The sequence below is a fragment of the Helianthus annuus genome, chromosome 6 (genome assembly GCF_002127325.2).
Source record: "Helianthus annuus cultivar XRQ/B chromosome 6, HanXRQr2.0-SUNRISE, whole genome shotgun sequence".
Classification (NCBI taxonomy): domain Eukaryota; kingdom Viridiplantae; phylum Streptophyta; class Magnoliopsida; order Asterales; family Asteraceae; genus Helianthus; species Helianthus annuus.
This window is the reverse complement of record NC_035438.2, coordinates 96515900-96541796: the sequence shown is the minus strand read 5'-3', so window position 1 is coordinate 96541796 and position 25897 is coordinate 96515900. Positions and strand designations below refer to the sequence as shown.

The window sequence follows — 25897 nt, the reverse complement described above, 5'->3', positions numbered from 1 at the left end:
GACGGCCTGCCTGACTCGGTACAAGACATTATTACTGGTAGCAACCCTACAACACTCCGTCAGGCAATCGAGTTATCAGCGACACTGACTGAGTCGCAGATTCGAAAGAATAAATTACACAGGAAGGGTGACAAGGGCAAGAAACAGTCATCTGACAAGGAAGATAGCAAGAAAGGTCAAAACAAGAAGGGAAAGGATTCTGGTTCCTCAAGGGGGTCAAGGAAGCGTAAGGCTTCCCAAAATTTTGCGGTCACTGCTCAGGTTAACCAGGCAGCTCCTAACCAACCCGCACAGCCTCCAGCAAAGAAGCCCTATTCTGGGAATGCACCTTTGTGCAATCGATGCAACAGTCACCATCAGCCGCAACATCAGTGCCGTTTCTGTACTAACTATGGGAAGTCAGGTCATCTTGCCGATGTTTGTCGGTTTGCTCAAAATCGCGCAGTTCAGAACCCGGCTCAACAAGTTGCTCAGCTTCCTGCTCAGCAACAGGGTCAAGCTGCACGACCAAACTACCTACTAGGTGCTTGTTATAACTGTGGGGATCTGACCCACTACAGAAACCGGTGCCCAAGACTAGCCAACCAGAACCAGAATGCAAACCAAAATCAGGCTCAGGCTCGAGGGCGAGTCTTCAACATGAATGCTCAAGAGGCACAAGCAGACAATGAAGTGGTGAACGGTATGTTCTTTATTAATAATCAGCCTGCATCTGTTCTTTTTGATTCGGGTGCCGACAAGAGTTTTGTGTCATTGTCTTTTGCGCCAATGCTTCGTGTGTCTAGAACGAAACTAGGTAAACCTTTGACAGTAGAGGTTGCCAGTGGTGAACCCATTGTTCTTAATTCTGTTCTACGCGACTGCCAGTTGAACCTTAACGACCATATTTTTCCTATCGACCTCACGCCAATGCAACTTGGAAGCTTCGACGTTATAGTGGGTATGGATTGGTTATCTAAGCATCGCGCAGAGATAGTTTATTCTGAGAAGACTGTTCGTGTGCCGCTGTCGACAGGCGAGATCCTACAGGTTCGTGGTGAGAAGTCTGTCGGTGGTCTCAAACTCATGTCTTGTTTTAAAGCACGGAAGTATCTACGGAAGAACTATGTGGCTTTCTTAGCACATATTACAGCAGATAAAGGCAAGGGTAAGTCTATTTCAGATATTCCTGTCGTTCGGGATTATTCTGAAGTTTTCCCTGAAGAGTTACCTGGTCTACCCCCAGCACGCCAAGTCGAGTTCCGTATTGATCTCGTACCTGGTGCAAATCCCATTGCCAGAGCTCCATACCGTCTTGCACCGTCTGAGATGCAAGAGTTATCTAAGCAGCTTCAGGAACTTTCTGACAAAGGCTTTATCCGTCCTAGCTTTTCACCTTGGGGTGCTCCCGTTCTTTTTGTCAAGAAAAAGGATGGATCTTTTAGGATGTGTATCGATTATCATGAGCTTAACAAGCTCACCATCAAGAATCGATATCCCCTACCTCGCATTGATGATCTCTTTGATCAATTGCAAGGCGCTTCTTATTTTTCAAAGATTGATCTACGATCTGGATATCATCAGCTTCATGTGCATGAAGAAGACATTCCCAAGACAGCGTTCCGTACTCGCTATGGACATTATGAGTTCACAGTCATGCCATTCGGTTTGACTAATGCTCCTGCTGTTTTCATGGACTTGATGAATAGGGTCTGCAAGCCTTATTTAGATAAGTTCATCATCGTTTTCATTGATGACATTTTGATATATTCTAAGACGCGAGCTGATCATAAACAACATCTTCGTCTTACTTTGGAACTCCTAAAGAAAGAGCAACTTTTCGCCAAATTCTCCAAGTGTGAATTCTGGCTTAAAGAAGTTCAATTCTTAGGACATATTGTCAACGAACAAGGTATTCATGTAGATCCCTCCAAGATCAGTGCGATTAAGGATTGGGATACACCTACTACCCCTACTGAAGTTCGTTCTTTTCTTGGTCTAGCGGGTTATTATCGCCGCTTCATTGAAAACTTCTCAAAGATTGAAGTTCCTCTAACTGCTCTAACTCAGAAGGACAAGCCATTTGATTGGGGAGTCAAACAAGAGGAAGCGTTTCTGACTTTGAAACAAAAGCTTTGCGACGCACCTGTCCTAACATTGCCTGAGGGCAATGATGATTTTGTCGTTTATTGCGACGCATCTAAATTAGGTCTTCGCTGCGTCCTGATGCAAAGAAACAAAGTCATAGCATACGCATCAAGACAGTTGAAGATACATGAGAAGAACTACACCACTCATGATCTTGAGTTGGGTGCAGTTGTCTTCGCTCTTAAGATTTGGAGACACTATTTGTACGGTACAAAATGTGTGGTTTTCACTGACCACAAAAGTCTTCAACACATCTTCAATCAGAAAGAACTCAACATGAGACAGCGACGCTGGGTGGAGCTTCTAAACGGCTATGACTGCGAAATTCGCTACCATCCTGGTAAGGCGAATATCGTAGCTGATGCTTTGAGTCGCAAGGAGCGTACTAAGCTTCATTGTGTTCGTGTCCAATCTGTTATTCAAGCTCAATCCGATATCCAAGCACGTATTTCTCAGGCTCAACAATCTTGTGTTTCACAAGTTTTGATGGATAAGGAATTTCCTTATCACATAACTCCTGCTCTAGAACTGAAGGACAATGGATCATATTACTTCATGGACCGCTTGTGGGTCCCAAGCCAAGATAATCTTCGTACCCTACTTGTGGATGAAGCCCATAAGTCTCGCTATTCTATTCATCCTGGCTCAGATAAGATGTATAAGGATCTTCGTATTCAGTATTGGTGGCCTGGTATGAAGAAAGACATTGCCTTATATGTATCAAAATGCCTTACTTGTCTTAAGGTGAAGGCTGAACATCAGCGTCCTTCTGGTTTATTGGAGCAACCAGAGATCCCAGTTTGGAAATGGGAAAACATTACCATGGATCTCATTACTAAACTCCCGCGCACAAAGAAAGGTCACGATGCCATCTGGGTAGTTGTTGATCGTCTTACCAAGTCAGCGTATTTCTTGCCAATCCGTGAGGATTTTTCGGCTGACAAACTTGCTCAAATCTACGTGGATGAAATTGTAGCTCGACATGGTGTTCCTTTAAACATCATTTCTGACAGAGATGCTCGTTTCACTTCTCATTTTCGGAGAACCATGCAATCTGCTATGGGGTCCCAACTCAATCTGAGCACAGCTTATCATCCACAAACGGATGGCCAATCTGAAAGAACAATCCAGACACTGGAGGATATGCTTAAAGCTTGTGTGATCGATTTTGGTGGTAGTTGGGATTCACATCTTCCGTTGATTGAATTCTCCTACAACAACAGTTATCACTCCAGTATCAACATGGCTCCTTTCGAGGCTCTCTATGGTCGAAAATGTCGTTCACCAGTCTGCTGGAATGAGATCGGCGAGGCTCAGCTAACTGGACCTACCCTCATTTTAGAGACAACAGATAAGGTTAAGAAAGTTCGTGATAACCTTCAGACAGCTAGAAGCCGTCAAAAGAGTTACGCAGACCTAAAACGCAAGCCCTTGGATTTTCAAGTCGGTGATCGTGTATTACTTAAGGTCTCACCTTGGAAAGGTGTGATCAGATTTGGAAAGAAAGGAAAACTTGCACCTAGATACATTGGACCATTCAAGATCGTCGAAAGAATCGGTAAGGTAGCCTACAGACTTGAGTTACGTCCTGAACTTGGAAATGTTCATCCAACCTTTCACGTGTCCAATCTCAAGAGGTGTTTAGCTGATGAGAACCTCCACATACCGCTTGACGAAATTCGTGTTGATAAAACACTGAAATTTGTTGAGAAACCGGTAGAAATCATGGAACGTGAAGTCAAGTGGCTTAAACGCAAGCGCATTCCTTTGGTCAAGGTTCGCTGGGAATCTAAACGTGGACCCGAGTTTACTTGGGAACGTGAAGATCAAATGAAGGCGAAATATCCACATCTGTTTCCACGAGTTTCCTCTAAATAAATTTCGGGATGAAATTTCCACAAGTAGGAGAGACTATAACATTTGTGCTTGTAATCATTGTGAACAGTTCAGTTATCAATAAAACAATGTTATTTGATCCCAATGTTTGATTGGTTGTGTTTTACATTTTTCATGTTTTGACTTTTGTTCAATTTCAAACTCTACATCGCTTTCTGGAGAATTATACGCAAACTGGTGCGTAAACGTACTCAGTTTAATGCGATAAATACTCCGGAACATCAACATATACTCAAGATACCTTAAATCACCTTTACATAACTTAGAAATAAGTTTTGAAGGCTTTGGTATGGCAAAAACAAGTTAATTCGCTTACAGGGACTAAACTTGACAAACTGCGAAAGTATGCCAATTCGAACTGTAACAAACATTCCGGAACATGTCCATAAGTTAAACATACCATAAATATCCATTACATAGCTTAGAAATAGGCTTTGAGGGGTTTGGTATGCTAAAACAAACTTTTGGATCATTCAGGGGCTAAAAGTGTCAAAAAGTGCACAAGTTTGCACTTTCGCGCATAACTTACGTTCTGAATACATCCGGACATCCAAAAATTTATGTAAGCATCCTTATATTATGCCTTAGTGTTTGGCATGAGAAAAATCCATTCGTCGCGTCATTTGGATCGTCTTTCGCGCTTTTGCGCATTCCGTCGTAATTAAGCGAACATCGCGATCGTACGGCCAAACGAACCAACATCCGGAACATTTTTGAGCATGTTTCATGTCCACAATGTTTAGGCATCATTTTAGGGCCTTAAAGATGGCTTTACGGGCCTTAGAAGTGTTGAAAATGGCCTTAAACCACAACAGGGACCTAAACTGTAAATTCTGAAACTTGTTGTCTGATCTGCACCTTCAGGCGGCCCGCATTAGTTTGGCCTGCACCCTCACGCGGGCCACATCAGACAAGCAGACCAGATGCAATGTTTCTGATCCACTTGCATTGGCCTTTCGAACATCCAAAGGGCAACGACACGTGTCAAAACCCTATGGTGGGGGCAAAATAAGCCACCACAACATTTCGACAAGTGTACGGGTTAGATCGTGGCACGTTATTCAAGAAACGATCCTAACGGCTTTACTTTTCCTATAAATACCCCCCCCCCCCCTTTTGGTTAAAACCCACAAAAAACTGATCTAAAGCTCTAAGTTGGAACCTTTGTTTCATACCTGAGCCATTTTGATCTAGATTAGCATTCGGGGACCCTTCGTAAGTGTTCTTTCTTTCTTTATTCGCTTTTCGAGTCCGAAAGTCAACGTTTTGTTTGACTTTCTGCGTTGACCAGCCTATGGTCAACACGAAGTTCATTAGAACTTCATAACGTGAGCGTGATCACGATGGTTATAGTCCGTAGAGACTATACCTACTGATTACCACGTTATCTAGGCTCAGTGACGAGTCGTAGTTTCAGCCAAAATGCGCATTCTTGCGTATTTTGTAACCAAACTACTCGTGAGCATCAAAGCCGTTTGTTTTGATGCCAAACCTGTTTTCTAAACTTAGTTAAGCATGTATTAACATGCTTAGCTCGTCACTTTTAGTTTAGTGCATATATAGGGTCGTAAGGTAAGCGATCTAAACCATCGCTTATACTTTCGAACCCGACCCATTTGGTCGATCATTAGGATCCGACCAAACACATTAGGTGACCCTAGCTGTAACCTTCCAAGGTTATACCTTCTGGTCACGATGTTAGGCGTTCCAAACGCGTTCTACGCGAACGACGCGTTAAGGTAGCATAAGCTACCTAAACGGGTTGTAATGGGTCGCAAGCACTTAGGTTAGGTTTCATTTTAGTATGTAGGCTTTGTTAAACCATATTTCACGAGTCTCCATACTTGTTTGGTTTACGAACCCGCATACTATCCGATCCTTCCGATTTTGGTCCGGTATATTAATATAGCTACCTATTAGGTGCCGTTTGATATCCCGTGATCTCTAGCATTGTGTGATTATTACACAAGGAATTCAAAGCAATCTCAGGTGAGTACATTGAACCCCTCTTTTACTGTTTTCCAAACTGTTTTGGGGTGAAACACATGTGCCTACTTGTTACTTTCATGCTTTCCATGTTTTCACATCATATACCTGCTATGTTCGTTAGTACATTATAGTACATGATTTCATTACATTCCATGCTATGTATACCCATTGTGTGCGTACTTAGTACATTGTTTCACATTACATTTCATGCTGTGTATGCCCATTGTGTGCGTACTTAGTACATTGTTTCACATTACATTTCATGCTATGTATGCCCATTGTGTGCGTACTTAGTACATTGCTTTACATGACATTTTATGCTATGTATGCCCATTGTGTGCGTACTTAGTACATCATTTTACACTACATTTTATGCTATGTATGCCCATTGTGTGCGTACTTAGTACAATTATTCATCACATGCCTTCATTTTGGTATAACATTTGGTTTGTTTAACATGGAACAATACGTTCATTAACATTAGCTACGCCATTCGTTAGTAGGTAGTGGTACCATAGGAATTGACAACTCCCGTTCCTGAAATCCTGGGTTTGTTTGGATTGGAAGGAATGACCGAATTCGATATACATAACTTAGATAAACCTTTAATTTGTTTAAGGGTTTATCGCCACAGTCTCAAGGCTTGAATGTATGCATTTTCACAATACCGCATAAATTTTTATATCAGTAGAGCATGCATTGTTCCACAAAACATAACGTTAATTTAAACCATGTTTTACTTCAACACCTTGTTTTGTGCATTTTACATATGGTTTAGTTGATACATCTCACTTACCATACAAGATATATTTTGGGTACACATTACATGATCTACATTAAACATAAACATTTTGACATTGATATACATACTTGGTGGTTTACATTGAACATAGACATTTCGATATGGTTTACACAATAACACTTGACAATTGATTTATACATGAACAATTTACATGGTGGTTGGTTTGGGTAAATGGTTGGAGTAACGTGGCGTATGTAATATGATACAAACATGGTGGATACGCCGCTGGTACTTCCTATATATAAATGCTTGTATAATATTACATATCGTAGCGTTATCTAAGTCATTTCAGTTTAGACACATTACATTTTACACAAATAACATACTCTTCACAAGACATTATTTTTACAAACAACTTATCTTATTCAACTCATTTTACTTGGTTACTCGTTTAACCTTACACTTATCTATACATATCATCTGATATTATCGTTTTTCAAATGGTTTACAAAGCAAGACAAATTACAAGGTTCATGACTGACTCTTATTAAACATTTCTTTAAACTCAAGTCATGAATCCCATTTTCACAAAACCTATGTATCTCACAGGCATTTTTATGCTGACGTACCTACTTTCACATGTTTTTCTGGAGCTATTCCATAGGATGATGATCATGACACTAGGGCGGACCTGTGCCTTAGAGACTAAAAATGAAGATAGACTTAGTTAATTATGTTATAAACTCTTTGTTTTCCTGTTTAAGACAATGTATTACGCTTGTTTAATAAATAAAATGTAACTTTGATTTCCATGGTTATGAAACAATTAATTCTGTCCACAACACTCCCCGGCGTTTCCGCCGCGGTTGCATGTTACACGCGGCCGGGGTGTGACATTTCCCACTCCTTCTATCTAGTTTATAGGACCTGATATTGTATCAACGGTTCCTTTTGTTAGTTTCAACTCATAAAAAATATTTCTTAGATTTAAGTTTAGTGTGTGTGGCTCCACTATCCGCTATACATATATCTGCATCATTTGTCTGCTCTTGTGCTCCAGTGGTATTCATTTTAATCTTGAAAATATAAAGAGAAATAATAAAAAGTGTATAACGAAGACATTGTGAATTATTTTATCATAAGAAGTTTATTTATTAGTTGAAAACGTTACATGAAAAGAAAGACTACTGAAACATAATAAAGATACATATAATAAAGGAAATTACATAATTGTTGCATATAATTATTATGGTTTAGCAACATTCGTTTCAGAGTTCCATGTTATTGTTAAAGTCGGCGACATTCATTTCGACGTTGATATTATTAAAATTATCCACATGGTTCATCTCCTTTTCTTTTCTTTTGAGAGAGGCTTGGTAAAGTTCACATAAATGTGAAGGTGTACGACAAGCCTTTGACCAATGGTTTGCACTTCCACATCTGAAACAAGAAGTGCCATTGTTTTCGGACCTACCAGCTTCATTCATTTATTTGTTTATAGTTGTACCTTTGTATGTTATCTCATTTTTAATGAGTATTTAGATTTTAATATTTATCTTATTTATGTTTAGCAACAAAAATGGCAAACATCGCAAAAATTGAATTCCCGGCTCTTAATATCATCGGAGAAAATTATATGCCGTGGACGGCACATGTTAAGCGACATCTCAAGTCAATGGGTGTTTTGGAAACGATAACGGAGTGGAACGAATGTAGCGATCAAGACAAGGCAAAAGCCGATGTCTTCCTCCATAAACACATTGATGAAATGTTGCAATTTGAATATTCAAATTTTGAGGATCCATACGTTTTGTGGGAAGATTTAAAAAGCAGATTTGATAATCAAAGGGAAGTTTTACTTCCCACTGCTAGAGATGAATGGAACAATCTCAGGTTCCTTGATTTTAAAAAGGTGAATGAATACACCTCTGCTGTGACAACTGTGCTCTGTAATCTCTGTACGATGTAAAACAATGTTGATTATTAATAAAACAATGTGCTTTGGTCTTATTATATGTGTTTTGATGTAATAATGTGTGTATTTGTGTTTGGTGATTTTTACAATTCGATTCGATTCCAATTTCAAGCTTTAAATCGCTTTCTGGAAGGTTATACGCGCACTGATGCGTAAATATAAGCAGTTTAATGCAACAAACACTCCGGAATAGTGAAATAGGCTTAACATATCTTAAATAACCTCCACATAACTTAGAAATAAGTTTTGGATGGTTTGGTATGTTGAAATCAAGTTTGTTCGATCGCAGGGACTATTTGTGTCAAACTACGAAACTATACCGATTTGTATAGTAACGAACACTCCGGAACTTGATCATAAGTTAAACATACCCTAAATAACCTTTACATAGCTTAGAAATAGGCTTTGAGGGGTTCGGTATGCTAAAATAAACTTTATTGATCAATAGGGACTAAAAGCGTCAAAAAGTGCACAAGTTTGCATTTTTGCGCATATCTTACGTCCTGAATATATCCGGACATCCAAAAATTTATGTAATCATTAAAATATTTTATTTTAGTGATTGGCATGATAAAATTCCATTCGTCGCTTAATTTGGATCGTTTTTGCGTTCGTTACGACTTCCGTCGTAATTAACCGAATACGCAACCGTACGGCCAAACGAACCGACATCCGTGATATCTTTGAGCATATTTTAAGTTCCCTATACTTTAATATCATTTTAGAGCCTTGAAATGAGGTTAAAGGGGTTTAAAAGTGCCAAAAAAATCAAGTTTTACAAGTGCATGGACCATTTTTGAAAATTCTTGTAGATACATTGAACTTGGTCCATTTTTTTAGGCATCCATGGTATTTCAAAACAATGTGCCATACATGGATGGTTTTGATCCTTGTTTTGCAATACCATTTGATGGTTTTAAGTATTCCCATGGTTTTTAAAACCATGTGCCCACATGTAAGGTCTAGATCAAAGCACATTTTTCGACGAACGATCTTAACGGTACTTGAATTCCTATAAATACCCAAACCCATTTCACTCCCAAAGCACACTTGAATCTGATTTTTGCTCTCTAAGTTGAAGTTTATGCTTCATACCTGAGAGTAAATCGGATCAAGAGCTTGCGGGGACCTTCTGTAAGTATTCTTTCGTTCTTTTCATTCATTTCTATCGTTAAAGTCAAACTGTGTTTGACTTTCTACTTTGACCAGTTTATGGTCAACGCGAAGTTCGTTTGAACTTCATAACGTGAGAGTAATCACGATGGTTATAGTCCCTAGTGACTATACCTACTGATTACCACGTTATCTAGGCTCAGTGGCGAGTCGTAGTTTCGGCCAAAATGCGTTTTCTCGCGTATTTTGTAACCAAACTACTCTAGGATGTCAAAACCGTTTGTTTTGATATCAAAACTTGTTTTCTAACTTAACTAAACATGTTTCGACATGTTTAGCTTGTCGCTTTTAGATTAGTGCTTGTGTAGAGTCGTAAGTCAAGCAGACTAAACACCCGCTTAGACTTTCGAACACGACCCGTTTGGTCGATCATTAGGATCCGACCAAACATGTTTAGTGACCATAGTAGCGTAGGGAATAACCTTCCGAGGTTATACCATATGGTCACTTAGGTTTGATTAGTCGCATGATAAGTAGTTTATGTGCCTTTGGTAAATTACCAAAATACCCTTTTCATACATAATTGGTAATTAAGCATATGTAACCTAAAATTTTGTCACGTAACTGATTATGTAACATAATTAAACATGTATGGGCATATAATACTTGTCATAGGACCAGTTAGACGTCTCGAACTCGCTTTTGCGTGCACGACGCGTTAAAGTAGCGTAAGCTACCTTAATGGGTCACGATGGGTCGAAAGCACTTAGGTTAGGTTCCGATTTAGGATGTAGGCTTTGTTAAACCATATCACATGAGTTCCAACACTCATTTGGTTTACAAGACCTCATTCTGTCCGATCTTCCGATTTAGGCGTCTATTGTTTGACTAGTGGTTCGATTACTCGGAGCTACTTGATTTCTCTGGTTTGCTCGAGTTTGTTGAAGTTCTATTTGATCGAGGATACTTTGCACTACATGTGAGTACATCGTTCCCCTATTTTACTGTTTTTAAATGTTTTGGGGTGATTCATATGTACGAAATGTTTTCGAGGTTTAAACGATGATTTCAAAAACGATTAAAACGACTTCTACTAAACTAAGAACGATTTTGATAAAGTGAACGAACTTGTTGGTTGTAGTTACATAACGAATGACATTCATTAGAATTGATCAAGCCGACCAGTATTAGGTTATGGTACCATAGGATCTGACAAATCCCGTTACTTTACTACACCCATGGTTATGTGTGGGGGTTGTGGGTAGCGACTGAATCTGATGTTTGTTAACTTACCCTTTGGTGGTTTGTTAATACGAGAACGAGTTGAACGATGGACGAGTCACAAAGGTTTGAATGTTGTTAACGAGACGACCATATATAAGTTTTCACAATTAAAACGATGATGATTTAAACGATTTGGAAACGAGTAAACGATTGGGAACAATTGGAAACGATTTGGGAACGAGTAAACGATTTGGGAATGATTTGGAAACGATGTTAAACGATTTCGATAAACGATTGGTTTTTGGTTAAGTGTTTAGATAACGAGACGGGGGTAATGTGGTGAAAACATGGTAGATACGCCGTTGGTACTTCTTATATATAAGTGTTTTCATCATATTACATATCGTGGCGTTATTTAGTTCACTTGGGTAAACGATTTTGAAACGATGTCACACAACGATGTTTTTCTAAGACATATAAACTATACGAGTTTTTAACGAGTTTTTACAAGATGTTTTACAAGTTGGTTTTCTAAAGAAAATGTTTTTGGGTTAAGAATCATGGCTACGAGGTTTTATAAACTATAACCCGCTTGATTTGAGTTGGTTAATTAAGTTGCAATATTATACTCTTTTCAAAACAAAGTTTTTAATAAAGTATTGCAACACTTAAACTAGCCATGAATTCGACACTCCTATAAAACCTATGTACTCGCCAGCATTTCTTTGCTGACTAAGTTTTTACATATGTTTCAGGTGTTGATGCTTGAATGACTACTAGGATGCATGCGTCACATAGGATCTGGACGAGGCCTTAGTGACATAATAATAGTGATAGACGATGTAAAACTAGTTTATTCTATGCTAAGACAATGCAATGTTTAATATTATCAATAAAACGAAACACTTTTTGTATCCACGGTTATGAAACACTTTTTCAATAATTCTTTTCATCATTGTAGATCCTGGATGGCCTAGTCTGTCATGCCATAAGTTAAATGTCTCAGGATCATAAGAACTTTCCTTTACTGCCATATGTGCTTGAGGCACATTAATGTGTGTATAATGCAAACCAGAGTGGAGCATTGGCAGTTTTTCCAATATATGGTCTTTGCTCATGATGTGTAAATATTTCTTATTATCAACAGTCCTTGACTGAGTATCATATCCGTTATGATATATGTTTTTGAAACTCAACAAGTTTCTTGTTGATTTTGGGGAAAATAAAGCATTCTCTATTAAGAGCTTTGTACCATTTGGTAATATTAAATTAGCTTTTCCCACTCCTTCTATCAAGTTTGTAGGACCTGATATTGTATCAACGGTTCCTTTTGTTAGTTTCAACTCATAAAAATATTTCTTAGATCTAAGTATAGTGTGTGTGGCTCCACTATCCGCTATACATATATCTGCATCATTTGTCTGCTCTTGTGCTCCAGTGGTATTCATTTTAATCTTGAAAATATAAAGAGAAATAATAAAAAGTGTATAACGAAGACATTGTGAATTATTTTATAACTAGTAGAGGTACCCACCACGTTTGCGGCGGGACCTGCCAATTTAGGTCGTCCTCGCATTCCATTTTTCATTCCATGTAGGTTGTTGCAAAGAGGTAAACCAAGGATGGTTCGCTTTGATTGGATACAAGCCGTTGAAACAAACACAGACAAGTACGCGCCTCATAACTGATTTTGGATACAAAGGATTAGTAGAGCTGAGAGCCCGCTTCCTAACTTGAGCACGTCGCGAGGGCAGCAAATGTTTTCTTGGCTGGTACATCCTATTGTTCTGTCATTGCATCTCAGATGATCCCTCAATTAGTTGCATTTACTTCCGTCCCATCACCATCCTAAAACCAAATTCCAAACGTCTAAATCCAATTTGCTGACCCGTGGAATAAATGTTGAATGCATTTTCCCTCTATACATTACAATAGTCATTTACACGAACTTCATGTAGATGTAGTAATTAAATACTATTGTCTAACAGATTGGTATTAAATTAACAAATCAAAATGTAAATAGTATCCATGATAATACGTTAAATTAAACACACGTGAAGCTGCACATGTTGATGTGTCTGCAGAGTACAAATGTAAAATCAAAATTCAATTAGAAGAAATTATTTTTCTACTGTGGAATGCATGATATATGACCATCAATCATATACTTGAGTTTGTGTTTGAATAATATATGTTTGGTCTTGTAAAGAAGGTTTCTTTTCACCTTTTTGAATCTTGACCCGAGGAGAACCTGAACCGAACCAAACCGAGTTGAACCGTGTCGCCTCAATCTAAGCCGGTCTTGACTGAACCGAACGTATCTGAGATGGACTGGCCTGTTAGGACAGCTACCACCACTTCCCTGTCGCCACTGTCGCCGATGACTCTCCGCCGTCACCGGACTTCACCCAGTCATCGGCGACCACCACAATTAGCAAAAATCCCAAAAATCAGTTTTATGTAAAACAAACAAAACTTTCCGAGGCTTAAATAGAAACGACACTTACCGTATACATCACGGCTTCCGGAGTTCCGAGGCACCACCGTCGTCGTCAACCATAACCAGCGTCAACATCATCATCTTCGATCATGTTCATAGCGAAACATCATCTTCAGCCGTCATCATCAGAGAAGCAAGGAGGGTGTCGGAGAGTGGTTGTGGTTGTCGAAAATGATGGCGGAGCTGGCCGGAACGTCGAACTCCGGTCGTCGGAGCGGCGTGAGAGAGTGAGAAAAGGGGTGGGTGTATGGGTGAGTGATTCGCCGGAGAAAAAAGTGGCGCCGGAGCTCCGATCTCCGGTCGCCGGTCAAGACACGCGAGAGAGAGGGGGACTGCTTCTTGTGCGTGAATATTGTTTAGGGTTTTCAAAGTGTTGGACTTGAGCTGTTGTGAAGCATTCAAGTGTGGTGGCAAAAGCAAAAGGTAAAAAGTAATGTGGTAAAAGACAAAAAAAACGAAAAGTACCCTGGCGCAAGTGGACGATGTAATTTGATATATATAATAATAAGAAGTTTATTTATTAGTTGAAAACGTTACATGAAAAGAAAGACTACTGAAACATAATAAAGATACATATAATAAAGGAAATTACATAATTGTTGCATATAATTATTATGGTTTAGCAACATTCGTTTCAGAGTTCCATGTTATTGTTAAAGTCGGCGACATTCATTTCGACGTTGATATTATTAAAATTATCCACATGGTTCATCTCCTTTTCTTTTCTTTTGAGAGAGGCTTGGTAAAGTTCACATAAATGTGAAGGTGTACGACAAGCCTTTGACCAATGGTTTGCACTTCCACATCTGAAACAAGAAGTGCCATTGTTTTCGGACCTACCGGCTTCATTCCTTTTGTTATACTGGTTGGGATTGGTATTTTGTGGAGTGTGGTAATTGGGGGTTCTTTGATTTCGACCACGACCATGGGAATTGCCTCGGAAGTTATTATTTCTTTTGAAGGAATAACTTCGACCATTACCTTTACCAAAATGGCCACGGCCACGGCCTCGTCCCCATTTTCTTCCAGAGTCTTTAGTATCATCATTAATAACAGCATTTGCTTCTGGAATGGCTAATGATCCAGTGGGACGAGCTTGATGATTTTTCATTAGTAGCTCATTGTTTTTCTCTGCTACGAGGAGAAATGAATTTAGATCATAATATTTTTGAAACTTTTGCAATCGATATTGTTGTTGCAAGTTTATATTTGATGCATGAAATGTGGAGAAAGTTTTCTCCAACATATCTTCCTCCGTAACAGTTTGCCCACAGAATCGAAGCGTTGAGCATATCCTGTACAAAGCAGAGGTGAATTCATTCACCTTTTTAAAATCTTGGAACATGAGATTGTTCCATTCATCTCTAGCAGTGGGAAGTAAAACTTCCCTTTGATTATCAAATCTGCTTTTTAAATCTTCCCACAAAACGTATGGATCCTCAAAATTTGAATATTCAAATTGCAACATTTCATCAATGTGTTTATGGAGGAAGACATTGGCTTTTGCCTTGTCTTGATCGCTAGAGTAAAAAAAAATGTTAGTATACATGAATGTAAACTCTAAATTAAATGTTAGTATGTGCGTACAAATAAAAGTTAGATGCATAAATAAATATTAGATGCATAAACAAAAATGTTAGGTACATAAATAAATGTTAGTAGTCTCATAATTGTTATATCTCCAGAGCAATAGGTCCCATGTACTAATTTTAATTTATCCCAAAACTATATTATAAATATACATATATATATAAAGGAAAAACATGATCTAAAAGATCATCCTAAAGGTGTATGGTTTTACAACTCACTGGTGCACCCTTAGGCTTTCAACCTATATATGTATACATTTAAATATATGAAATTCTTACATTGAGTATGGTAATAGCTTATTTGCTTTTGTTTGACAGCGCTCGTGCTGATAACGTGTTATAAAACTAGCCTAAAAAAACTCTCACTTGAGATCAACCTTTCTTTGTAAAACTGAGTGACAACTGAATAATATTAAACACAGACAAGTAGACTACACAATTTTTATATATCTCATCGCTCTCTTCGAAAACAAAACGTTATATAGAAAAGAAAAGAAATAAAAACAAAGCTGGTGGGGCCTATAAATAATAATTCGTTCGAATTATTTTCTTTACAGTGCGCTTTTACTGTGCATTTACTGTGCGCATAAAATCATCCATATTCATAACAGGATGATATTTTTTCCCTTTTTTTCTTATTTTTGTTACCTTTCTATATGTTTGGAAGCACACTATGTCTAGAAATAACAAGAAGATTTGCCTACATCTCATATTCTCACCTTACCATTTATTGGGTTTGGTTATTGTAGAGGTAAATGAGTCCCGAGAAACATCAAGGTAACCTCCCAGCTCTTAAGGGACAAAACGGTAATTAACAAAAGTCAAAATCGAAAACACCTTAGGGTTTTGTATTCCGAATCTACTATACTATTAATAGAACATGGTGGCGGGAATTCTTTCAACAATTGGTGACTTCCCGCCATGTTTTTCAGCCAAAAATTCAATCAACCCGCTCTAAATGATTCCCCCCTCTTTAAATTTATTTTCCTATAAAACACATTCCCCCTACAACTCCAGTCCCAATCCATTCTTCCAAAAACCCCGTCACTCTTCAAAATGGGCACAGCAAGTTTGTTAGAAGAAGCTCAAGGAGCCGGTGCCGTCAAACCAGCAGGTCCGTCAGATTAGTTTTTGGCTGTCGATTATTATTGATTTATTTCTGGTTTTTGTTTTTTCATTTAATTTATCTTATTTGATTTCGCTTATATGTGTTATGATGATGATGATGGTGTGACATTTGGTGTTTCGTAGAGAGATAAAGTGATATTTTAGAGAGAGAAAGTGTTAGATTTAGAGAGAGGTTTTATTTTCCGTCATAAACGCGATATTATTTTTATTATTATTGCGTTTGGTATGCAAATCTAAGCGGTTTTTAGGGATTTAGAAGCGTAAAGCGAGAAGATCTTGTTTTGTGAGCCTAGGGATTTAAGTGGTATGGTGATTGTATGATTTTGTTTATTGTTTTATGATTTAACCTAGGGATGAGATTGGTACTGGTATCTAAATGGTATGATTTTGTAAGGACATAGATACAAGTACCAGATCAGATGGTTTTATACTTACATACATGTAGCAAATTGTATGTAAAGGGATTTGAGAGTGGGATTCTAGGTAGGTAAGGCTCAAGGTGCAAGGCAACAAAAGTGTATGCCCGAGACACGCAATGGTGCATGTCATTTTTTGCTTTGTTAGTATGGGCTTTGGTTGGTTCAGAATGTTTAAAACTAGTTTTGTCAGTTTTTTGCCCGTTCAGGCGCTTTTTGCGCCTTGCTGCATTTATAAGGTGCGTAGGCTGCACTGATGCGCACTTCATGCGGTTTTAATTACATAGGTGGGATCTAATTGGTTAGCTACAAAATTATTTTTTGTAGTGCTTTTTGTGTGTTGTTGCACTTAAGGTGCAAATGTATGCTTGTGTGTAGTTGCGCACATTATCCGCTTTTAACTACGTAGGCGGGATCTAATTGGTTGAGCAACAAGATTAGCTTTTGGCATTGGGCTTTAGGATTTACACAATCATACATACAAAATATTTATTATAAATAGAATAAAATTTACTTCTTGGAGCCGATATGGATACTTTAGTTTGTGCTTGATATGACTTGTTTTGGATAATTGGGTGTTAATTTTAGTTTCCATATAGATTGTAATCTTGAATTAGACAAAATTTTTATTATAAGTAGAATAATCAAAACCAGATTCTGTGAAGCATTGGGAAATTGGTTTGTAGATAGTTGTTAAATAATTTTTAATGAGTGTTTTATTTGAAAGTACTATGAAAATATAACTGCTTAACATTTACTTGACTGTAGTATTTTATTGCCTTAAAATATTAAAGGGTTAATTCAGGAAATATTCTTACATTATGTTCTTTGCTTGCCGAGGTGCATTGACTTTACAAAGGTGAATGCTTTGACTGTGAGTCTTGACCATTTTGGATCTTATATTGATGTAGCAGCTTTCACGAAATATGAATGACTTGGATTATTTTAGACTTGAATTTGATAATTCTAACATTTGTTTTGATGATGGCGATGATACGTTGAAACAACAGGACAGCGTGCATTGTTAGGTTACGAAACGTGACGAATTTAGTTTATCTCATCGGAAAATGCCATTTTGATCCGTTTTATTTTTGTCGTTTTTTATTTTCAAAAATAAGTATTAACTTTAAATATTTTGTTTTATTTTCCAACAGCTTATATCCTGAAATTGCATGTTTGATGTTTTTATATGTATGTTTTTCTGTGGTTTTAAATTCAACATGATTTTTACTTTTGTTTTGATTCGTAATGTATCTCATTTATGACTTATGAATAGCTTTGTAGACTGTACTGCAAATTTAAATTCTGTTTCACTATAAATCATAACTGTTATGTACTTTCCAACTTTAAAGACTTGTTTTTTTGAACAGCAATGAAGAAAAAGGGAAAACAAGCTAAACCAACAACTGAGGCATCCGGCGCTACTGCAGATCCTAAAACAAAGTCTGCTACCAAACCTAAACAAAAACGAGGAAGATCAATCAGCAGTGAGGATGCTACTGTTTTGAGGAAAATGCCGAAACGAGCTGCTTCGTGTTCTGATTTTAAAAGCAAACCCGTCCGTTTGTCCGCTAAGGATGCAACAATTGAGAACAAGAAGGTCCAAGTCGTAGAAGAAGAAATAGCAGCCTTAAGTTTGATACCGGGCCCAGATGATCCACGACCCAATAGAAGATTGACAGATTTCATCTTTCATGACGCCGATGGGAAACCACAACCTGTTGAAATGCTGGAAGTGGATGATATATTCATCTCAGGCATCGTATTGCCGTTAGAGAAAACTTCTGAAAAAGAAAAGGAAACCGGGGTGCAGTGTGACGGATTTGGTCGTATTGAAAATTGGTCAATATCCGGTTATGAAGACGGTTCTCCTGTTATTTGGGTCTCTACAGATCTTGCTGACTATGACTGTGTAAAGCCGGCAACAAGCTACAAGAAATTGTTTGATCTTTTTTACGAAAAGGCTCGTGCATGTGTTGAAGTCTACAAACGGTTGTCGAAATCTGCGGGTGGCAACCCGGATATGAGCCTAGATGAACTACTTGCTTCACTTGTTCGTTCAATGAGTGGGAGTAAAAACTTTCCTCATGGTGCGTCAATCCGGGACTTGATTATTTCATGGGGTGCGTTCATTTACGAACAACTTGTTGGGTTGGATGACGCGCCTAACAGTATTGATAAGCCATTTGCTGAACTACCCGCGCTTGATGCTTTAAAGGATGAAAGCAAGAAAATTGAAGAGTTTGCAGGGGCAAAAATTCCGTCCGGTGGATCGATGAATGCACCTTTGAAGATTGGAGATGGAGGAAAAGTTAACCAGTCAAACGGGTCTGGACCAACCTCTGATGAAGACGAAGACATGAAGTTGGCTCGAGTTTTACAAGAAAACGAAAACTGGCAATCAATGAGACAGAAGAAACGACAACGACCCGCAACTTCATCAAGCAAGTTATACATTCAGATTAATGAAGATGAAATAGCAAATGACTACCCACTTCCTGCTTATTACAAAACTAGTGTTGAAGAAACCGATGAATATATACTCTTTGATTACATGGATGAATATGGTATGATTGACCCTGACGATCTTCCAAAAAGCATGCTTCACAACTGGTCACTCTACAACTGCGACTCACGGTTGATTTCTTTGGAGCTTCTTCCTATGAAGCCGTGTGAAGACATCGATGTCACTGTGTTTGGATCAGGGGTAATGACAACAGATGATGGAAGTGGATTCTGTTTTGACGATGAACCTGGTAGCGCTTCCGGTTCTGGTTCTGGTTCTGGTTCTTCCTCTGCTGCACAAAATGAAGACGGTATCCCTATTTACCTGAGCGCTATAAAGGAGTGGAAGATTGAATTCGGTGCATCAATGGTTTTTATTTCAATTCGAACCGATATGGCTTGGTGAGTTCTAGCTCTTAACTTTTTTTTTCATTGTATGTTTTGTTGTATCTAAACTGTTGTATTGTGTTTGTTTCAGGTATAGACTAGGAAAGCCGTCGAAGCAATATTCCCCGTGGTATCAAACAGTTCTTAAAACCGCAAGGCTTGCTATTGCGATCATCACTTTGCTGAAAGAGCAGACCCGCGCATCAAAGTTATCATTTTCTGAAGTTGTAAAGAGATTGTCGGAATTCGAGAAGAGTCACCCTGCTCACATATCTTCAAACCCGTTGATTGTGGAGAGATACGTAGTGGTTCATGGGCAAATCATTTTGCAGCAGTTTGCTGAATTTCCTGACGCTACAATCAGGAAATCTGCTTTTGTGTCCGGTCTAGAGGTTAAAATGGAAGAAAGACATCATACCAAATGGACGGTTAAGAAAAAGAAAATCGAGTTGAAGCAAGCGAATATGAACCCGAGAGCAGCAATGGGCCCTGTGGTTTCAAAACGAAAGGCAATGCCTGCTACAACAACACGGTTAATTAATAGGATCTGGGGTGAGTTTTACTCGCATTACTCACCTGAAGAGGTAAAAGAGGGTGATTCGGTTGACGTGAAGAAAGATGAAGAAGACGAGCCGGAAGAAAACGAGCAGGAAGATTGTGAAGAACCTGAAGATGAAAACATCGCTCTTCCTGTACCAGAACCTGAGAAACCACAATCAGCATCAAAAGAAAAGAAAACCCGTGGGTCAAAGTCAAAAACCGACATCAAATGGGTCGGGAAAGTGGTTGGGAAGATGACTGACGGCAAGTCTCTGTATAAAGAGGCGGTTATTCGGGGAGAGGTGGTTGGCTTAGGTAGTTCGGTTTTGGTTGAATCAGATTCGTCTGATTCGGACGAAGGTTCTATTTATTATGTTGAATACTTGTTTGAAGACTCTGATGCTAGAAAATTTGTTCACGGGCGATTAATGTTAAGAGGTTGCAAAACTGTTCTCGGCAACATAGCAAACGAGCGGGAAGTGTTTTTGACAAATGATTGTTCGGATTTTGAACTTGACGAGGTTATTAAAACTGTGGTAGTGCAAATCAGAACACTGCCGTGGGGTCACGAGCATCGAAAATCGAATGCTAATTTTGATAAAACAGATAGAGCAAAGGCTGAAGATAGGAAAAATAAAGGTCTGCCGGTTGAGTTTTATTGCAAGAGTTTATATTGGCCTGAAAAAGGTGCTTTCGTTTCTCTGCAAACTGATAAACTGGGACTTGGAACCGGGACCTGTTATTCTTGTAAGATTACGGAAGATGAAAAGAAAAAGGAGGTTTTCGAGGTGAATGAATCCAAGACGGGTTTTACTTACCTGGCAACCGAGTACGGTGTTGATGACTTTGTGTATGTCGGTCCTCATCACTTCGACTCAGATGAAAGGGGCAACGGAACTCATAAGAGTGGTAGAAATGTCGGGCTTAAAGCGTATGTCGTTTGTCAGTTGCTGCAGATCGAATCTCCCAAGACTTCAAAACGGGTTGACCCTGATTCGGTGATGGTTCAAGTTAGAAGATTTTACAGACCTGAAGATTTGTCTGCAGACAAAGCGTACCGGTCTGACATTCAAGAGGTAGTTTTTAAATGCACTTATAATATTAGTTCACTTGAATGTGTTTTGATGATAATTTTTAATTGGATTTCCAGGTGTATTACAGTGAAGAAACGCATAAGTTTTCAGTGTCAGAAATAGAGGGAAAGTGTGAAGTTAGAAGGAAGAACGACCTTTCCTCTTTGGACAGCACTTACATAGTTGATCATGTGTTCTTCTGTGAACGGCTTTATGTTCCCGATAAGGGATCTCTCAAGCAGGTAGTTTCACTTATCCATTCTATGTATAATAATGTAACAAGTCTTTGCAATTTCTATTGTCTTTTTGCCTTGACGTTTAATATTCCGAACATCTTTCTGCAGCTGCCTGTTAACATTAAGCTTAGTCCCCCGAAAGAAAACTTTGTCAACGAGGCTGCAATCAGAAAGAGAAAAGGGAAGTCTAAAGAAGGAGAAAGTGATATTGATATGGCCACCAACCAATCGAGTTCCGCTTCACAGAATCGTCTAGCCACATTGGATATTTTTGCTGGTTGTGGTGGCTTATCTGAGGGTTTACAAAAAGCTGGTAAGTGGTAACTACTTCATTTTTTTTCTTTTATTTGCTTCTTTTTGGATCTCTACTGACATGTCAGCATGTTTACTTACAGGCGCATCAATAACCAAATGGGCAATTGAATACGAAGAACCTGCTGGTGATGCATTTAGACTTAATCATCCTGACGCGTTGGCATTTGTTCATAATTGCAATGTCATACTAAGGTTCGATGCTTTTTTTTGAATCATTTTTTATAACATTGAATAAATTGTAGCTGACATTTTCAACGATTGTTTGAAATACAGGGCTATCATGACTGCATGTGGGGACACTGATGACTGTATATCAACTTCTGAGGCTGAAGAAATGGCTGCGAAACTCGATGAAGACGAGATCAAAAATCTGCCTCGACCTGGGCAAGTGGATTTCATCAACGGTGGCCCACCATGCCAGGTGCTAATTCTACATTTTTTAGAATTTTAGAAAATAAATAAAATGTAATGTAACTGAACACAATCTATTTGAAATGTACCTGACTTTTAAAATATCTGCAGGGTTTTTCTGGCATGAACAGGTTCAATCAAAGCACATGGAGCAAGGTTCAATGCGAAATGATATTGGCGTTTCTGTCATTTGCTGAGTATTTCCGTCCCAAATATTTCTTGTTGGAAAATGTGAGGAACTTTGTGTCGTTTAACAAGGGGCAGACGTTTCGTTTAGCTCTCGCATCATTGCTTGAAATGGGTTATCAGGTACATTATTTGTTCCAGATATTTTAGCCAAACATTGATGCCTAATTTAAATAAAGTTACTTGAAGATTTTGATGGTCAACCAGTAGTGTTTTCCTTTTTTTGTTAATTAAATTGTAGGTGAGGTTTGGAATTCTGGAGGCTGGGGCTTTTGGTGTATCACAATCACGCAAACGGGCTTTCATATGGGCAGCTTCCCCTGAAGAAATACTACCCGAGTGGCCTGAACCAATGCATGTATTTGCCAGCCCAGAACTCAAAGTCGCACTGAACAGTAACACACAATATGCTGCTGCTAGAAGTACTGCAACTGGCGCTCCTTTCCGTTCAATAACCGTTAGAGACACAATTGGTGACCTTCCTGCTGTTGGAAATGGGGCTTCTGCCACAACTATGGAGGTACAATATTTTTTATTTCTCGTGTCATTTTTTGTTTCTGTTCCACCCTTTTGAGTAACTTGTTGTAATTCTGCACAGTACAAAAACGAGCCTATCTCTTGGTTTCAAAAGAGAATCCGGGGAGACACGCCGGTTCTAATGGATCATATATCAAAAGAAATGAACGAGTTGAATGTGATTAGGTGCCAGAGAATTCCTAAATGCCCTGGTGCTGACTGGAGAGACCTCCCTGCGGAGAAGGTATTTACAAAATTCTAAACCGGAACGTTGCTTAGTGTTTGACTTTTTTTCTTCTTGCAGGTTAAGTTGTCAACTGGACAAATGGTTGATCTTATACCCTGGTGTTTACCAAACACCGCCAAAAGGCATAACCAATGGAAGGGTTTGTTCGGAAGGCTTGACTGGGAGGGAAACTTTCCAACTTCTATTACTGACCCACAGCCTATGGGTAAGGTCGGGATGTGCTTTCACCCTGATCAGGATCGTATTCTAACTGTTCGCGAGTGTGCTCGATCTCAGGTACATAGTTATCTTAATAAATTAGCATATATTGCACCTAGAGATGGTCTTGAAACGGCCCTTTCTTTTATTGTGTTGTAGGGTTTCCCTGATGGGTATAAGTTCTCTGGTAACATCCAACATAAGCACAAGCAGATTGGAAATGCAGTCCCTCCTCCGTTAGCATATGCATTGGGTCGAAAACTCAAGGAAGCGGTGGAAGCAAAACAGAAGCAGTTGGGCAAGTGAGTGGTACCTGGCTTGTGGTTGTTTTTGTTTGTGGTCTAATATCCGGACGTTAATGTGTATATAGAGCAAGGCCATGTAGTTTTTAACTTCTTTTCGAGTATGTAGTCATGGAATTTGCTTACATTGAATTGGTAGCAGACATATATTGCACCATGATGAGCAATACATTCTCTCTTATGGTCCATTAATAGACAACGGCTTCCCATTTTGCGCCACTTGCGTGGCAATTTCGTGAGAGCATAGCCTCATGTTTACTGGTTTACTCTTCATCATGCAAAAACTTGTATGAGTATTTACAAATCTCATCTTATTTGAGGAATAAATCGGTAAAGATTAAACCCATGGGTTTGATTAGAACATACACCACATTTAGGTGGTATGAAGGAAGTGCATCTTCTAAAATCCTGCCCTTTGAATTTCTCCAGCTTGCTAAACTGATTGTCATGCCTTGTACTGTTTCACCACTCATAGATACAAACATTTTCAATCTTTGTAGGTTTAATAGAATTTTGTATAGGTTTGGATCTCTCTTTGAGTTGTGTAGAGATCGCTTTCAGATTGGAATATTACTACGATACTTATTAAAAAGTCAATCGGATAATTCAAAGAATAACCAAATCAGACCAAAGATCTTCCTTATTAGTAGTGAACAGTTACCACGTTTTAGTTCTTGTTCAAGTAGACACTCAGATCAATAGTAAGGCAATTAGTGTTGACCAATTCTGTTGCTTAGTTTTTGTTCAAGTAGTTATCACATGACCAGTTGATCATCGAAGGCCATTTGCCACTCATGGACCAGTCTAGTCCAGTCAGCGAGACCTCCACCATGGACGTTGCCCATGAACTCCGCATAAGGCATTATCCCCCAGATTTGTTGGTGCATCTGCCTGAGAATTGAGAGTTCCTAACGTAATGCATGATGACTACCTAACAGGTTGATTCACTGCAATACTAGCTTGTCTCACTATTGCTGAGATAATGGTCTACTTCTTCACATCCATCGTGCAATGCATGCGGTTTTAGCTAAAGTGTTACGTATGTCCGGCGGAGATCACATTCATTCTGGTACCGTAGTAGGTAAACTTGAAGCAGAAAGAGAAATCACTTTGGGCTTTGTTGATTTATTGCGTGATGATTTTATTGAAAAGGATAAAAGTTGCGGTATTTATATCACCCAAGATTGGGTCCGAAATACTATTTGTCATGAACAAGAGAGTATGTACTCCATGCTAATATTTATTTTTATTTCCTTTTGGCCTTAAGTAAATCTGATTATACTAAAATAACTATGGTGACGATAAAATCATTAACATCTTTCGCTCTGTTTTTGGGAAGCACAACACACTAAACCAACACATGCTTTCATCTTCACATTCTATATAATGAAGAGTTAACTTTTGTTTTGCTGCCTGTGGTTTGGTCATTTTAACGGTTTTGCTCCAATAGTTTAAAAATAGTCATTTTCCTCCCTGATCTTTCGAGGCGGGGAGCAAAATTACGACAAGTTAGAAAAAAAATCAGGGAGGATAATAGCTATTTTTAAACTATTGGGGTAAAACTGTTAAAATGACCAAATTACAGGAAGCAAAATGTAACTTAACTCTATAAGAATCATTCAACCCATGATTTTCTCCATATCAAATTTGTGTGATGATATTTTATCATTAATCAAAAGTTACCCCTTAACTAACCCTTGTAAGAATAAATAAAGGAGACCCCAAACCAATTAGTTTGATTGTTGTAAAACCGTATCACAAAAAGTAATATTTTTATTACGTGAAATATGCATCTATTATAGCTTAATTTGTCACAAGTTTTGAGAAACCACTATTATGCATCCACTTTGGTTTGCATATGCCACTTTATTACATCAACGTCCGCTAAAAATCTTGTCGTACACGAATAATCTCTTGTGTATCACCTTTTTGTTCGTGTATCATCGACAAAAATGCATATTATACCTTTATACAATTAGTAACTTGGGTTATGTTTCATTTGTTTAAAAGTCACACCCTTTAGTTTATTTTACTCACACCGTTTCATTATACATACATACAAAAGGTTGTGATTAGATCACACCCCTTTAAAAAGTCACAACCCTTCAAATTACTTATAAATAAATCCAGGGCCGGCTCTGGGCCCGGCAAACCCGTGCCGACGCCCGAGGCCCAAAATTTTAAAGGGCCCGAAAAGTCTTTATAAGCTTGTATATATTTATTAAATTATATATTTAGTATATTTATCCGTTTAATATACAAAAAATTATTGGCGGTGTAGT

The 25897-nt window shown here is 38.5% G+C and overlaps 2 protein-coding genes across 2 annotated transcripts; one reads left to right on the top strand and one right to left on the bottom strand.

Moving 5' to 3' along the window:
* Positions 1-14200: 14200 nt before the first annotated feature.
* LOC110888758 lies at positions 14201-16078 on the bottom strand. The gene is made up of 2 exons (XM_022136265.1): positions 15993-16078; positions 14201-15086 (listed from the first exon to the last, which is right to left on the bottom strand). Exons 1-2 carry the CDS (start codon positions 16076-16078, stop codon positions 14201-14203), a joined length of 972 nt encoding a protein of 323 aa, XP_021991957.1.
* LOC110891067 (DNA (cytosine-5)-methyltransferase 1B) lies at positions 16037-23834 on the top strand. The gene is made up of 12 exons (XM_022138729.2): positions 16037-16269; positions 18070-19606; positions 19683-21207; positions 21282-21446; positions 21549-21753; positions 21836-21947; positions 22029-22176; positions 22278-22475; positions 22594-22872; positions 22951-23112; positions 23173-23391; positions 23473-23834. Exons 1-12 carry the CDS (start codon positions 16212-16214, stop codon positions 23617-23619), a joined length of 4755 nt encoding a protein of 1584 aa, XP_021994421.1. The 5' UTR covers positions 16037-16211; the 3' UTR covers positions 23620-23834.
* Positions 23835-25897: the final 2063 nt, after the last annotated feature.